Source organism: Mirounga leonina, unplaced genomic scaffold (assembly GCF_011800145.1).
Source record: "Mirounga leonina isolate KUSES-001 unplaced genomic scaffold, KU_Mleo_1.0 Mir_205, whole genome shotgun sequence".
NCBI lineage: Eukaryota > Metazoa > Chordata > Mammalia > Carnivora > Phocidae > Mirounga > Mirounga leonina.
Window position 1 is genome coordinate 905,201 of NW_023270515.1, and position 16,638 is coordinate 921,838.

At 38.7% G+C, this 16,638-nt stretch overlaps 1 protein-coding gene across 2 annotated transcripts in view; it reads right to left on the reverse strand.

Annotated features, from left to right (window-relative positions):
• Positions 1-16,638, reverse strand: part of BRWD1 (bromodomain and WD repeat domain containing 1) — a 110,303-nt gene that overhangs the window by 29,656 nt on the left and 64,009 nt on the right. Inside the window, exons 22-27 of one of the 2 annotated variants that reach the window (XM_035028874.1) lie at positions 11,571-11,665; positions 9,664-9,862; positions 7,453-7,578; positions 7,256-7,363; positions 4,528-4,652; positions 3,780-3,862 (exon numbers count right to left, since the gene is read on the reverse strand). In XM_035028874.1, the coding sequence (XP_034884765.1) occupies positions 3,780-3,862; positions 4,528-4,652; positions 7,256-7,363; positions 7,453-7,578; positions 9,664-9,862; positions 11,571-11,665 (736 nt within the window). The remainder of the gene's footprint in view (positions 1-3,779; positions 3,863-4,527; positions 4,653-7,255; positions 7,364-7,452; positions 7,579-9,663; positions 9,863-11,570; positions 11,666-16,638) is intronic. The other variant, XM_035028875.1, reaches the window with a different exon arrangement.

The following is a 16,638-nucleotide window of genomic DNA, read 5'->3' on the forward strand; positions in this document are numbered from 1 at the left end:
AAGTTTATTAAATACATACAGCTCTGAAATATTTCCTAAAGAATAAAACAAAATATAAAAGCATGATGAGAATTTAATCCATGATTATTCTAAAGTTGTTCCTAAATAAATATTGCCACATAAAAGTGTTTTAATTCTTAAGACTTCACAATAAAAATCAGTTCTAGATGTACCCTTGGAAACACGTACATATTGATTATTTAAAAAATCGGGGGAGCCTGGGTGGTTCAGTCGGTTGAGCAACTGACTCTTGGTTTCAGCTCAGATCATGATCTCAGGGTCATGAGATGGAGCCCCAGTTCAGGCATGGAGCTTGCTTAGGAGTCTCTCTCCCTCACCTTTTGACCCTCCCACTTCCCTCTCTTAAAAAAAAAAAAAATTAAACATCCAAATATTCCTTTACCTCAGCAGGATGTAACAGAAGCAGGGAAGTAGGTATGAGGACTCCTCTACAAACCCAAGTAACTGTAGAGAGTGCTCCAACTAACCTCGGTCATTTTCTGAATGTATTCTGTAAGAACGCTTCTGAGGAACACGCTGTATGTGAGCTATTTCACAAACATTACAAAAGAAACACAGACTGCTATAATAACCCCACCTTTTCCTTCCCATGCTTTCCACCATTCTCAAAATCACTAACCAAAAAAAGTCACTTATCTATCCTTGGTAGATTCACAGTTCTTTCTTCAAGGAAAGTTTTACGGAAATGGTATCAATCAAAATTAATGCTACATCTCACTCCCAAGAAAGAGAATATTTACGTAATAAAATACCCACAAATAGTATTAACTAAAGTATCCTTACACTGAATTCTATAAAACTGAAAAAAATAGCAATATTACAATTATCGCATTACTTGTTTTGAGGTTTTTTTGTTTTTTTTTTTTTAAGATTTTATTTATTTGTCAGAGAGAGCGAGCAAGCACAAGCAGGGGGAGCTGCAGGCAGAGGGAGAAGCAGACTCCTCAATGAGCAGGGAGCCCGTTGCGGGACTAGATCCTAGGACCATGACCTGAGCCAAAGGCACCCACTTAATCGACTGAGCCATCCAGGTGTCCCAGAGGGTTTTTTTAAATTATTTACTTGAGAGAGAGAAAGAGAACGAGAGTAAGCACACAAGCACAAGCAGGGCAAGTGGCAGGCAGAGGGAGAGGGAGAAGCAGGCTCCCCGCTGAGCAAGAAGCCTGATGCAGGACTTAATCTCAGGACCCTGAGATCATGACCTGAGCCAATGGCAGCCGCTTAACTGACTGAGCCACCCAGGCACCTGGTTTGAGGTTCTTAATATATTTTAAAATACATGTAAACATGACTTTTATGTATATTTCATATTTTCCAAAATCATCAGAAACCCCTAAGTCTCTCATCCCTCTACCCACCTCTCTGCCACTAATAAATTTCTACTTTTGATAATATTTCATTAACATAAATATTCTAAAACAGAACTTCATCTTTAGAAAAAAATCTTGGTAAGTTCTTCTAACTTTTTAAATTAAAGGCATATAGTAAAAATTTGATATAATACCCTGGTTTTTACCAATTATGTAATGTAAATAACCTAATTTAACATAAATATCACCCACAGTATTTATGTAATAGATATTATTGTAATAACAAGTCCAGTGGCTTCATTTTGAGATGCCTAACATAAATTCATGGTTATAAAAAAGCCAGTCTTTGATAGCAAGAATTAACTTTATAATATTTTTCCTCATTTATTTAAAACTAGAAGATACTTTCACAGTTTAAATAAAAGTATTTTTTCGGTGTAAGATAACACTTTTAATTAAAAGGAGCCTTAAGAAATCACTTTTCTGGGTGCACCTAGCTGGCTCAGTCAGAGGAACATGCAACTCTTAATCTCAGGGTCATGAGTTAGAACCCCATGTTTGGTATAGAGATCACTTAAATAAATTTTTAAAAAAATAAATCACTTGGGGCGCCTGGGTGGCTCAGTTGGTTAAGCGACTGCCTTCGGCTCAGGTCATGATCCTGGAGTCCCAGGATCGAGTCCCGCATCGGGCTCCCTGCTCAGCGGGGAGTTTGCTTCTCCCTCTGACCCTCTTCCCTCTCGCGCTCTCATTCACTCTCTCTCAAATAAATAAAGTCTTTTTAAAAATAAATACATAAATAAATAAATCACTTTTCTGAAGGTAAAACCTGGCTTTTCCTTAAGCATAAAAAAAAAAAAAAAACCCCTATTTTTGCCTATACAAGTAGGATAAACTTGAGGAAAGATAGTATGGTAGAACTTGATTAAAGTTTTCAATACAGGAAAATCAGAATCAAGAAACTTCTTCTAATAGTATTCCTCAAACTTAAAGAGAACAGGTAAGAGTTTATGGGGGAACAAAACTGAATTAATTAGAAGATCCATTTCTCAACCACAAAAATAAAACAAAGCCAACTAAATTGCAAGAGGCAAGTGGGAATCCATCTCTAGAGCTGAGCTAAAGAGAACGGAGTTTAAAACAATTTTTGGATGCACATGTTGGTGGAACAAAAGGACAGCTTCCAACTTAGACATCGTTGGGGCTGGATAAATAGTTGGGATGGGAAACCTGAAAGTTCTTCAGAATCTGGCTATAGGACTTGTTAACTCCCACACGTTCCAGATGACTCGAGTTTGGTTTTTGTTGTTTCTGTGTGTGGCTAGATGTTTTTCTTCAAGAAAAATTTCCTTTACCTCTAGTCCCAAAATAATGCTGACTACTTGAGTGGACATTACCATTAAAAACAGTCTACTAAGAGCGGCCACATTCCCTGACAATCTTTCGTTTCAAATAGGGATGGCTCGGGGAATTTATCTAAAATTTACCTATTTGTAGTACCTGTAGAAAAAGGCAACAAAAACTAGGAAAATTAATGAGGTCTTAATATCATTTACAAATGTGTACACAAGATGTAAAACTTAATACTTCTAATAAGAGATCTGATAAAACTTAGTATTTCTAAGAGACCAAAACTGATAAAAGGAGAATGAACGATCGTAAGTGATTCAAGTCAAGCTCAACACATGAGCTCCCCAGACAGCATTCCAAACTGAAAGTAATATATGCACACCTATGAAATGGGTACTATACTACAGTTGCTAACTAGTATTACCTGGCCTGGTTACAATCATCAATTTTGTCCCATGGAGATTAATGACCTACACAGTCAAGCAAAGGAGCCCACCAGCCCACCCTAAATGGTCACCACAAAAACCACAGTCAAGCTAGCATGTACATTGAGGTAATTTGACTTTTTTGTCCAGCCAGATGTCTCAGGGTTATAAAGTGTAAGTGTTCTATGAATTTATTTTTTAGAGGAATGGTTTCCTCAAGTCAACCTATTTAAGTCTGGGTTGATAACGACATTAAAGTAAAATATTTTGGGATACCAGAACATTATCAGTGTGAAATCTGCATTATTTTTCGCCTTTGATTGTTTTATATCATAGAATAATTTTGTGAATTATGCCAGTCACACTAAAAAGACAGAAAAAAGGCAGTGCGAGGAAGTCTGAAAGGAAATAAAAGGTCAATTCTAGCATATAATCAATGAGTAAGAAATAATCCCTTCAAAACGTCAGCTACTGTAAGAATACAAGAAATGGTGCTTGGCTAAAAAGGGTATTAAGGAGAAGTAAGTACCAAGCCCTAAGCAAAATATACTCCAGTCACTTGTATCTTCCCACGACTTACATGTCTGCATCCACCATAATAAGCAGCACTATAACCAGTAAAATGAGAGATCATCTTCTAAAGGCATATGAAACTCAGTAAGGATGGACTTACAAGACTGCCAATTCCTCTGTCTTGCTTCATCATAAAATTGACGCAATACAAGAAAGTCAATAACATCTGGCATATCATGATACCTAAACAAAAATATAAAAAACTGTTAAACTCCCTGAGTAGCAGGTTACAGCCTAGGGCAAAAATGTCAAAAAGAAATAGGATAGGAGCTGCACTTGTAATTTTTATTTTTCAACTAGGCTTATTAAAAAAAAAGTGAAAAAGAAGCTAGTAAAATTAATGTTAAGAGTGTATTTTATTTAACCTTACATACCCTAAATCCTGTTTCACAATGTTATCAGCACAAAATAATGAGACACTTTAATCTTTTTCTTCATATCAAGTCTTCAAAATCTAGTGTGTACACTTAACATCACACTCAATTGAAATCCGCCACATTCTAAGTGCTCAAGAGCCACAGTGGCTAAGGGCTACCATAATGGACAACACAGGCCTAACAAATTATTTATTCTAACATTTTCTCAAAAATAAAGACAGAAGAAATGTCCCCTCCAGGCCAGAATTCTCCACACATTTAAGTGGCATGGGGAAAGGTATAAAACATGCCAGTGCCTAATTGTTGCTACAGCACATGATCTTTACTTCTAGTGGGCTCCCATCTACCAGGAACCTTAACTCACAGGCTGTCTACAGTGCTCTACCCCTTCAGCTATGGAAAGGACACGCTCATCAGCAAGAGAAAAAAATCTAAATTTAAATAATTCCATAAAAAAATAGTAACACATACCTAATAGAGAAAGATTTGTCCATTAATCTTCCAGTTGCAGGATCTATAAATGCAAGTTTGAGGCAACAGAGTGTAGGGGGCCCAACCTCATATCGTATTCCAACTATTTTGACCAATTCTTGATCCTTTAACAGATATTTTTAAAAGAGCAAGTGTTTAAAATGGTTTAAAACAGAACAATTCCTCAAGACTATAATTCTCCATATTGCCACAGTAAGTCAACTCACAATTTAGCTTCCAATTTAACATTAATTACAATAATTTTTGCTAATGTTAATCTTCACAAATCTTTTTTAGGATAGACATTTAATACTGTTTCTAATGTAAGGAATATACTCACTTTAGAAAATATACCACAAGTGATATATACAATGGAATATTATGCAGCCATCAAAAGGAATGAGCTCTTGCCATTTGCAACGATGTGGATAGAACTGGAGGGTGTTATGCTGAGCGAAATAAGTCAATCAGAGAAAGACATGTATCACATGACCTCACTGATATGAGGAATTCTTAATCTCAGGAAACAAACTGAGGGTTGCTGGAGTGGTGGAGGGTGGGAGGGATGGGGTGGCTGGGTGATAGACATTGGGGAGGGTATGTGCTATGGTGAGCACTGTGAATTGTGCAAGACTGTTGAATCACAGATCTGTACCTCTGAAACAAAGAATACATTATACGTTAAAAAAAAAAAAAGAAGATAGCAGGAGGGGAAGAATGAAGAGGGGGAAATTGGAGGGGGAGACAATCCATGAGAGATGACGGACTCTGAAAAACAAACTGAGGGTTCCAGAGGGGAGGGAGGGTGGGGGGATGGGTTAGCCTGGTGATGGGTATTAAAGAGGGCACGTTCTGCATAGAGCACTGGGTGTTATGCACAAACAATGAATCATGGAACACTACATCAAAAACTAATGATGTAATGTATGGTGATTAACATAACAATAAAAAATTTTTTTAAAAAAAGGAAAAAAAAATACCACAAGTATTAAGAAGGAACATATAAGTCACTAACCAGCTCAATATCTAAAGCAACTACTGTGAACAATCTGAATTTCTTTCCAGCTTTGTTCTCTTCCTAGAGATACAGAACCCTATTTTGTGTTTCTGTGTAAAGACACCTCATCCAATATATTGGTTCATTAGTGCTGAACTCACAGCCCAAAGCAGTATAACTCAGGTCTAAACAAGGTTTATCTAATGCACATACTTTCTCCATAAAGCACGTCATCACTTTCTTGTGCTAACACTGTAGAATACTTTAAGCACTACACTTGGGGGCTATTTTAAACAGCAAGTCACCAACAAAAAGCATAAAAATGTAAACATCCTTTCCTGTTGCATTCAACACACTACAAAAAGGACCCTTATTTATGAGATGAGGGCTCAAATAAGAAGGCACCACCTTGCTCAATCTCAGCTGGAAACATGCTGGTCACGCAAATCTAATTTTTTGCCACTCTGTGCATGTTTGCAAATGACCAGAAAGCATCCTGAGCATTGATTCTGGGTTACAAATAACATACACCAAGTAGGCAAAGTCACAAATATAGAATCTGTGAATAACGAGGATCAACTGTACTCAGAAGACTCAGTAGTGAGACAGACATACATAAATCAGAACATAACTCAAGCCAGTTCAAGAAGGACAGCCACTAAGTTAAAGGGGAGTTAAGAACGGCTATCTTTGCTAACAGCTGTTTTCACTTCTAAGTTACTCAAAGTATCAAAAACATATAAAAGTATAAAGAACAAAATAAAAGTCAACTGTAGTGCTATTCCACGTATAATCACTATTGACTTTTTGATGTATTTATTTTGGTTGAGATATATGTCTGTAAATTTTTATCTTAACCACAAACAACATTTCACATCCCATTTTTCCTCTTAGTAATGAATTATAAAAATTTAATAGTTGTTCATTCAACAAATATTTTAAAAGCCTCAATTAAGCAGCGGGCTCTACATAGTAGTCAATTCTGTGAATGTACCATGATTTGATTCATTCAATACCACAGGACATTTGGATTTTTTCTAATGTTTTGTTTTTATAAACAGTGATATGAAATTGCCTTACTCATAAATTCACATGCATTTCCAGTTGTATCCTAAATTACTGGAAGTAAAATCACTGAATTAAAACATCTAAATATTCTTCAGTTTCAATTCCAATTGTCAAAATAGCCTCCAGAAAGCCTGGGCTGTTCCATGGACCCTGTCACCAATGTGAGTAACTGGTAACAAACCAAAACCTTTGCTACTTGCTGAAATGTGGTAGTTTCTTTCTTTAAATGTTATTTAAAAAAAAAAAATTTATAAAATTGGTTAAGTACAGGGGTATGCAAGTGTTTTCATCAATCTAGTCTCTTATGCATGGGGTCCAACCCTTTTTAATTTGTATTTCCTCTCTTGAAAAGCCGTACTTCTTTTGAATATGTATCTTATACACATTTTAAGATTAATGATATATACTGCCAAGATGCCTTCCTGAAAGACTTTAACACACAATTTTATACACCAGTCAGCAATACACAAAGACCGCCCACTGACAAACATGTCTTCCTACTGGATCTTAAGGCTTACAAGTGACAACAGAAATGTTTATAAGTAGGAAATCAATGGAAAGATAGTAATGAAATATGCCTCCAGTAGGTTTATTTTTAATGGATTTATAAATATTTAACTATACATGTGCTAAATGTTTAATGATTTAAAAATATCATCTTACCCTGAGATCCATTTTTCTCCATGGCTCCTTGTTAGGGTTCAGTTCATATATTTTATTTCTTCTGACAGCCTCAATATAAGCTTCATGACCCTGTCGAAAATATATTACCTGAAAAAAGCATATATTTACATTAAAACCTAACAGTAAAATATTTTCTTATGGTCCATATTCACGTTCTTAAATTTTATTACTCTCACCTCATCACCCATTTGAGGAACAAAAGGAGACTTTCGAAGTGTGGTGTCAGTTATCCAAACTGGAGGATGAAATTCATATAAATGTTCCATATTTGCAAGCTCCACCGGAGTCATCCTTCGCAAGTTCTGCCAAGGGGAAGAGAACAAGTTTAGTTCAATAGAAAGGGCATGCATACACTGTTTAACTGAAAAACAAAAGAAACTTCACCACTGAGAATGACTATTTATGGGCATGTCACCTAATGATTAGTTTTTGTTGTTGTTGTTGTTTTGAATTTTATTATGTTAATCACCATACACCATTAGTTTTTGATGTAGTGTGCCATGATTCATTGTTTACATATAACATCCAGTGCTCCATTCAATACGTGCCCTCTTTAATACCCATCACCAGGCTAACCTAACCCCCCAACCCCCTCCCCTCTAGAACCCTCCGTTTGTTTCTCAGAGTCCATAGTCTCTCATGGTTCATCTCCCCCTCCGATTCCCCCCCTTCATTTTTCCCTTCCTACTATCTTTTTTTTTTTTAACATATAATGTATTCTTTGTTTCAGAGGTACAGATCTGTGATTCAACAGTCTTGCACAATTCACAGCGCTCACCATAGCACATACCCTCCCCAATGTCTATCACCCAGCCACCCCATCCCTCCCACCCCCCACCACTCCAGCAACCCTCAGTTTGTTTCCTGAGATTAAGAATTCCTCATATCAGTGAGGTCATATGATACATGTCTTTCTCTGATTGACTTATTTCGCTCAGCATAACACCCTCCAGCTCCATCCACGTCGTTGCAAATGGCAAGAGCTCATTCCTTTTGATGGCTGCATAATATTCCATTGTATATATATATACCATATCTTCTTTATCCATTCATCTGTCGATGGACATCTTGGCTCTTTCCACAGTTTGGCTACTGTGGACATTGCTGCTATATAATTAGTTTTTAAATAGCATACATATTTGGTTCCTTAACATACACAGGAACATATCACTTGTGAAAGCATTGTAGATTTACCTAGGACTTTTCTAGCATCTCCTGAATTTCTCATAGATTCTTCCTAACACTTTACATCCTACAGAGAAGGGGCCTAATTTCCAACCTAAATCCTCTTCAACAGACAGCCTCTCTACAGACACACCCTTCTGAATTTCACCATGAACTAATCATCACAGAGTCTCCTCTCATTGATTTGAGGTTTTAAAACTGGTGATTTTAAAACATGACCAAACTTTGATTCTCCTCCTCTCCTCTTCAAGAGGTGCAGCCACATCTCCACTGGAGGGTGGGCTGGAAGTGCTTCTAACAAAGAGAAGATAAAACAGAAGTAACGAGAGGCTTCGAAGACTAGGCTGTCACAAGCATTAGGGTTCACCCCCTGCTTACACCTCACGATCACTTGCTCTAGGGAAAATCAGCCACCATGTCCTGCAGATGCTCAAGCAGCACTATGGAGGGGCCCATGTGGTTAGCAACTGAGTCCACCAGCCAATTGCCCAATGAATACGCTTCAAAGAAGATCAGCCAGCTTCAGTCAAACCTTTAGACAGCTGCCAACTCCAGCCAATGTGATAATTGCAACCTTGTGAGCCAAAAATCACCTAGCTAATCAGCCCTCAAATTCCCAATTCATCAAAACATGAGTATATGTTTGTTGTTTTAGGGAGCTAAATTTCAGGGTCATCTGTTACACAGCAATAGAGAACGAGTACAAGGACGTGGCATCCCTAAATAATGGCCACCACCTGCACGACACAAGCACTGTGCATATAAGGAGTAGGCACAGTTAGGAGGAGTGTGTGAACATGCCAAATGAAAGAGAACATATCAGATGCATCTGGGAAACATGGCAATAGCAGATGAAATAAGAAGAAAGTGTCTTAAAATGCCCTGAAGCACATTTCTGGTGTTGAAATTAACGGGAGAAAATAAAGAGTTATGGTGGGATTCTGAGCGAAACAGGGCTCCCCCTTTAAGTGTCAAACTGGGGAAGGAGTCGGTGCCAAGGCCAATTTGCGGCAGATTCGACAGAGAAGCCTTCATAATAAGAGCAGCTTTTCCAAATATAAATTCCATTTTATATCTGAGTCTTGATGTCTTAATAGTGCCAAAAGAATGTAAAAGCTCCAATTTCCCAAAGATTTTTAATTTCTAAATATGGACAGAAACACCTCTATAAAAAGTGTAAATAAATGTTTTTAAAGATATACCTCTTTTACCTCTTTTTTAGGCTTATTGTCTTTCTTTCTCTTTCGTCTCCTTTTTGGAGGAGATAAATTCTCAGTAGACATTTCATCCTCTGAACTACTGCAGAAACGGGTAACTCGCCGACGTGATGACGTCCGTAGAGGTGGCTGCAGGTTGATGCCTGCGTCAGCGGTCCAATCAGAATATCGAGATGACGAGTCACTGGCAAAGGAAAACAGCGTAAGTTGCAGGGAACCAGAATCTAAGCCCTGAGAGCAAATCAGTCACCTAACATTAAGAGAAGAGATGAAGAGGGAAGGAAGGAAGGATCCTGGGAAGATTTAACTTGAACAATCTGCCTTCACCATCAGCGAATACTGAAATGACCAGAGATTATGAGAAAGAGAGAAACCTTCACTGGAAATGAGGGAAAGGATGTAAGCCTGAGGAACTCTTTTAAAAGTATAATACAGAGGAGACCTCGTGGAAGGCAACATTTAGAGCCAACCAACGATTCCCCTTTCAGAAGATGGAGTGTAGTTATGAAAACAGAAGAGATCACACAGAGCCATTAAGAGTAGGCCCCCCCTACCCACCCCGAGTGAGAGGTGGCTCAGGAATAGACTAGAAATTTTAACCAGAATGAAAAACCATCTGTGAACAGACTGAGAAGCCCAAGGAAAACAAAGCCACAACAAATAGAAAGCTGTAAGTGGTCAGAGCTTCTTGCCAAGAGGGGGACCTTTCCCTGATACGACAAAAGGTCCACGAGAGGAACTGGTCCTAGCCCACCCCAGAGCAGAAGCAGAATCAAACAGAAAACTAGATCCAGAAAACAAGGCCCCTGCCCACTACTAGCTTCAGCAAATACAGAAAAGGATGACAAAGGGCTCTACTGGGCCATCACTGGCCAACCACATACCTCTCAGGCTCAATAAAACACACTCACACTAACACATTTCCAAGAGCTGTCTATTATAAAAAGAGCTATTTAGAAAAATTTTAAGAGCACCTGCTTTGTATAATAAAACTCAAGAAAAGTTGAATTAAAAGACAATAATTATATATAGAGAAAGCAGAACAGTGGTTGCCAGGGGATGGGGGTGTGAAGTGGAGAATCACTGTTTAATGAGTATACAGTTTCAGTTTTGCATCGAGCTCCGGAGACTGGGTGCAAGACAATATGAATGTACTTAACACTACTGAAATATACAGTTAACACTGGTTAAGAGAGTAAATTTTATTATGTCGGTTTCATAATTAAAAAGGAATTTATTTAAAAAAAAAAAAGGTGTTCTAAAAATCACTCCAGCTCCTAATCATAATGGAATAAAAGAAGTCAAGAAAGGATACAGGGAGTACAGTATGGTGGTTCAGACAAGCACAGGACCAATGGAAACAGAAGATACTTTGAGTCGTATTTGGAAGGGGCACCTTCCTAGATGTGGTGATGGATATGTTTGTGAAAAGAGAAAGAGGTCCAGGTTTCTGGCTTGAGCATCTGCCAAAGGTGAAGTTGACATTTATTTACCAAGAGGAGGAATAGATATTAACATCTTGGTCAACCCATGAAATTTGGATACCAAAACTAAGCAAAAGGTCAACACATGCATTAACTAATAATAAAGAGAACGATGGTCTTACCACATATACTTTGGATACTACTCTTTATAAATGCAGCCCAAGACTAGACTGATATTTTGAGTACACACACCCTACGTCCTGCTGGCTCAAATGTTTACTGTCAAAAATACCCAAAATATTTTCTATAGAACTAGCTGTTAATCTGGTTTTCTCCTGCTTTTAAATGTACTCAACAGTCAGTTGTCCCACAGACGTGAGCTCTCACATCTTGAATGCCACCCGAGTCCCACTGCATCCAAGCCTATGACTAAACTGCTGAAAAGATGGAACAAGGAAAAGCAGGTACCTCGAACTCTCGCTGTCACTCTCACTTCTTCGATCACTCCTCCACTCTTCTTCTTCAGAAGAACAAGAGCCTTCACTCTGATCACAGGAAGTCTCCTATTGGCCAGGGGGTGGGAGGTGGGGGGGTGGGTAGATAAAATAAAAATCCTGATCTTGGAGATTAAGTAACACAAGTCAAGAAAAACTGCACTTCGTCCTAATCATCTTAGGCCATTGGGCAAGAAACAGAATTAAATGGACTTAAAAAAACAAAAGGTAAATGTCTTTACTAGATTCTTTTTCTTATCAAGGCACAAGGCGCCAGAGTCTAAGACTTACCCAGCCCTTCTCTGAGTGAAGTTCATAAAAAGCCAATGTGAATGTTCTCAAGTGTATTGTTGGACTCAGGCCATCGTGATACAGGTATGCAATGGGATCTCATCATTCTACTTCCATCCCCTATGACTGATGTTGCGCATCTTTCCGTGTGATCTATAGATATTCTCTGATGACGTGTCAGGCATTTTGCTGATTCTTAAATTGGATTTTTTTTCTTATGAATGTGTTTTAAGAATTCATGGTATGTTTTAAATACAAGCCCTTCAGGGGCGCCTGGGTGGCTCAGTCGTTAAGCGTCTGCCTTCGGCTCAGGTCATGATCCCAGGGTCCTGTGATCGAGCCTCGCATCGGGCTCCCTGCTCGGCGGGAAGCCTGCTTCTCCCTCTCCCACTCCCCCTGCTTGTGTTCCCTCTCTCGCTGTCTCTCTCTCTGTCAAGGAAATAAATAAAATCTTTAAAAAATAAATAAATAAATAAATAAATAAATAAATAAATACAAGCCCTTTATCAGATAGGAGCTCTACAAGTATTTTCTCCCAGTCAATAGGCTTGCCTTTCATTTTCTTTTTTTTTTTTTTAAGGATTTTATTTATTTATTTGAGAGAGAGAATGAGAGAGAGAGAGAGAGCATGAGAAGGGGGAGGGTCAGAGGGAGAAGCAGGCTCCCCGCTGAGCAGGGAGCCTGATGCGGGACTCAATCCTTGGATTCCAGGATCATGACCTGAGCCGAAGGCAGTCGCTTAACCAACTGAGCCACCCAGGCGCCCTGCCTTTCATTTTCTTAACAGTATCTTTCCCAGAGCAGATTTTAATTTCTTTTTTTTTTTAAGATTTTATTTATTTATTTGACAGAGAGACAGACAGAAGAGCACAAGCAGAGGAAGTGGCAGAGGGAGAGGGAGAAGCAGGCTCTGCACTGAGCAGGGAACCCGATGTGGGACTCGATCCCAGGACCCTGAGATCATGACCTGAGCTGAAGGCAGACGCTTAACCATCTGAGCCACCCAGGCGCCCCAGATTTTAATTTCAATGAAGTCTAGCTTGTCACGTTTTTCTTTAATGGGTCATGCTTTTGGTATTCTATCTAAAAAGTCACTGCCCAAGGTCCCCTACATTTTATTGTTTGCTATCTTCTGGAAATTTCAGTTTTGCGTTTTATATTAAGTTTATGATCCATTTTGAGTTAATTTTTGCGAGAAGACTCTCTCTAGATTTTTTTTTTTTTTAACATGTGGATATCCAGTCGTTCCAACACCATTTGGTGAAAAACCTATGTTTTCTCCATTGAGTTGTCTTTGCTCCTTTGTCAAACACTACTTGGCGATATACAAAAAAAAAAAAAATTTTTTTTAAGTCAATAAAGGGGAGAGAACAGAACAAACAACTTTTTGAATCCCACAGAGCTAACGGTTGCAATCCACTTTAAGTTCTGGCCATGGATCCCAGGCAGGTACTTTTAAACTGAGACAGGACCTTTTCCTCTAACAGCATTTACGTTAGGAGCTTTGATAATGGATAATGAAAATGTCAATGAGATCCAAAACTCTAAAGACAAAATCTCAAGTTAACATCTACTTTTGGGGGCGTCTGGGTGGCTCAGTTCAGTTACGCGTCTGCCTTCGGCTCAGGTCATGATCTCAGGGTCCTGGGATTGAGTCTCACATCGGGCTCTCTGCTTAGCGGGAGTCCGCTTCTCCCTCTCAGTCTCCCTCTGTGCTCTCAATCTCTCTCTATAATAAATAAATAAAATCCTTTAAAAAAATCTACTTTTGTTTACTTCATTTGAATAGGCAAAATGTAAAGTCAACATACTCTGCAAACTGTTTCTCAAAATGTGAGCCCAACACTATTCCACAAGTACAGATTCTAGGCCTAGCACAACAGAACTACTAAACAGGAGTGTGCTTCTCATGCTCAAATGGACTTTTTCTTAAATCACAGTAATAAAAACAAACTCTTCAAAGCTACTACCTAGAAACCATACACCCTATGAAATGTCATATATGTCTTACCCCAACTCTCCAAACACTTCTGTTAACAGAGGCAGAATTAAGAAAACTAACAACACTAAGTTTCAGAGACTTCTGATTTAACTTGCCTATGAAGGCAGCATGTATCTACTTGAAACTTTGAGTTACTTTTCTTAAAAAAAAAAAAGAAGAAGAAGAAGAAGAAGAAGAAATCTCTAAAATTACACAAGCTTCAACCCCACACAACTTGGATCCACCCTGCCTATGAGTATTGTATTGTATCCCAGGTCCCCACCTGTATATTACTAGCTCTTCATCTATAGGGACACCCAAGGCTAAGAAAAGTAAAGTAACATGCCTGGGGTCACAGGAGGGTAAGTGCAGGAACTGGAATTAAAAATCTGGCTAACTAGAAAGCCCTTAAAGTTTTTCTACCATCAGTATTTTCCAAACCAAAATGGAATGGAACCAACATGCATATACCCAATGCCACAATCTCTATCCTGCTGCCATACACACACATACACACACCCCATCTCCACCCAGCCACAAGAGATACCCCCCCACTCCCCCTCACCTCACTGCAACAACACAGGCGAATGAATATCGATGGAAGTAAAACCAACTACACCAAAACACAAAACTGTGATTTTTTTAAAAATTTTAAGATTTTATTTATTTATGTGTCAGAGAGAGAGGGAGCACAAGCAGGGGGAGCAGCAGGCAGAGCAGTAGAGAGAGAAGCAGACTCCCCGGCGAGCAAGGAGCCCGATGCGGGACTCGATCCCAGGACCCTGAGATCATGACCTGAGCCGAAGGCAGACACTTAACGACTGAGCCACCCAGGTGTCCCAAAATTATGATTTATTTTAAAAGGTCAAGTGGATTTAACATTCCGTATTATCTATGTTTGCATTAGTTTAAAAAGTTCCCCATTACTTAAAACACATCAAATTAACAGATATAAAGACAAAAATTGTAAGATTCATACCAGTGATGATTTAAAAAGGAAAAAAATCTATAATCAATCCTGGTATTTCAAGAAGAACATAAGAAAATAAGCATTCGTTGATATCCCCTTGGCAAAATAAAATGTATGTGTATACTGTAGACACCTAAAATAAAGCATCTTACTTAATGTGAAAGTGGTAGACATGTGTCCACCAACAGGAATACGGACCATTATCTCCACTACTATTCAGCACTGTGCTGGAAGAATTGAGCAATGCAATTAGAGAAATCAATGAGGTACAAAAATTAGGGGTAAAACTATCTGTACAGGGCACCTGGGTGGCTCAGTTGGTTAAGCGACTGCCTTTGGCTCAGGTCATGATCCTGGAGTCCCGGGATTGAGTCCCACGTCGGGCTCCCTGCTCAGCAGGGAGTCTGCCTCTCCCTCTGACCCTACCCCCTCTTGTGTTCTCTCTCTCATTCTCTCTCTCTCTCAAATAAATAAAAAAAATCTTAAAAAAAAAAAAAACTATCTGTACAAAGGAGAAGATACCTGAAAAACCTCAGAGAATTCAATGATAAAATTAACCCAACAATTCAGGAACACAGCAGGATGTGTAAAAAATTAAATCTACTGAAATCAGAAGCCTTCATCTACGCCAAGTAATAACTACTTAGGGGCCATAATGGCAAAAAACACCCATCACCTTAGAAACTACAGATTAATCCCTAGTTATTAAGAACTTTTTAAAAAGGCAGGGGAGTGTGTTTGGGTGGCTCAGTTGGTTAAGCATCCAACTCTTGATTTCGGCTCAAGTCATGATCTCAGGGTTGTGAGATCAAGCCCCGCATCAGGCTCCACGCTGGGCAAGGAGCCTGCTTAAGATTCACTCTCTCCCTCTGCCCCATCCCCACCCACCCCCCAAAAAAGATAAAAATTAAGGCAGGGGAGAGGGGAGAGGCCAAAAACATGATAGAGAAATGACCAAAAGACATAAATACATAGTGCATAAAGATTAAAAAAAAACCACTCTAAATATATGAAGAGATGTTCAACAACTTCACACGTAATATGAAAAAGTAAAAATAAAACTATTCTGTGAAATAAACCAAAGACAAAAGGACAAATACTGCATGATTCCACTGACAGGAGTCCCTAGAATAGGCAAATTTATAGAGAGACAGAAAGTAAAAGAAAGGCTAGCAGGGACGGAGAAGGGAAATAGAGAGTCAGTGTTTAATGAGTACAGAGTGTCTGGGATGATGAGAGAGTGCTAGAAACATACAGTGGTGATGGCTGCACACACTGTAGATGTAGTTAATGCCAATGAACTGTATACAGAGAAATAGTTAAAATGATAAATTTTGTTATATATATTTTACGACACTAAAAGAACAGCCAAAACATACAAATAAAACTATACTAAGATACCATCTCTCACCCATTACACTGGGAAAAATTATCAAGTATAACACACTCTGTTGGCTAACAGGTAGGGAAACAGGCATTCCCAGGCGCCACTGGTAGGAACGCCAGGTTGGAACCCTCCTTCAGCAGGAATTTTTTATCACTATCTCATACAACTCACAGGAATCTATCTTTGGACCCAGCAATCCCATTCCCAGGAACGTACTCCCAAATTACATCTCCGACAGGACAAAACTACATACAAAGACAAAAAGAATATTCATTGTGACACTATTTATGACAAAAACAGTGGAAATGTCATAAATGCCCGTAAGAGAGTGGTTAAATAAACTATTACAAGCCCACAATTACACGTGATGCAACTCTTAAAAAACTATGGGGAAGATATTTAAGAACTGATAT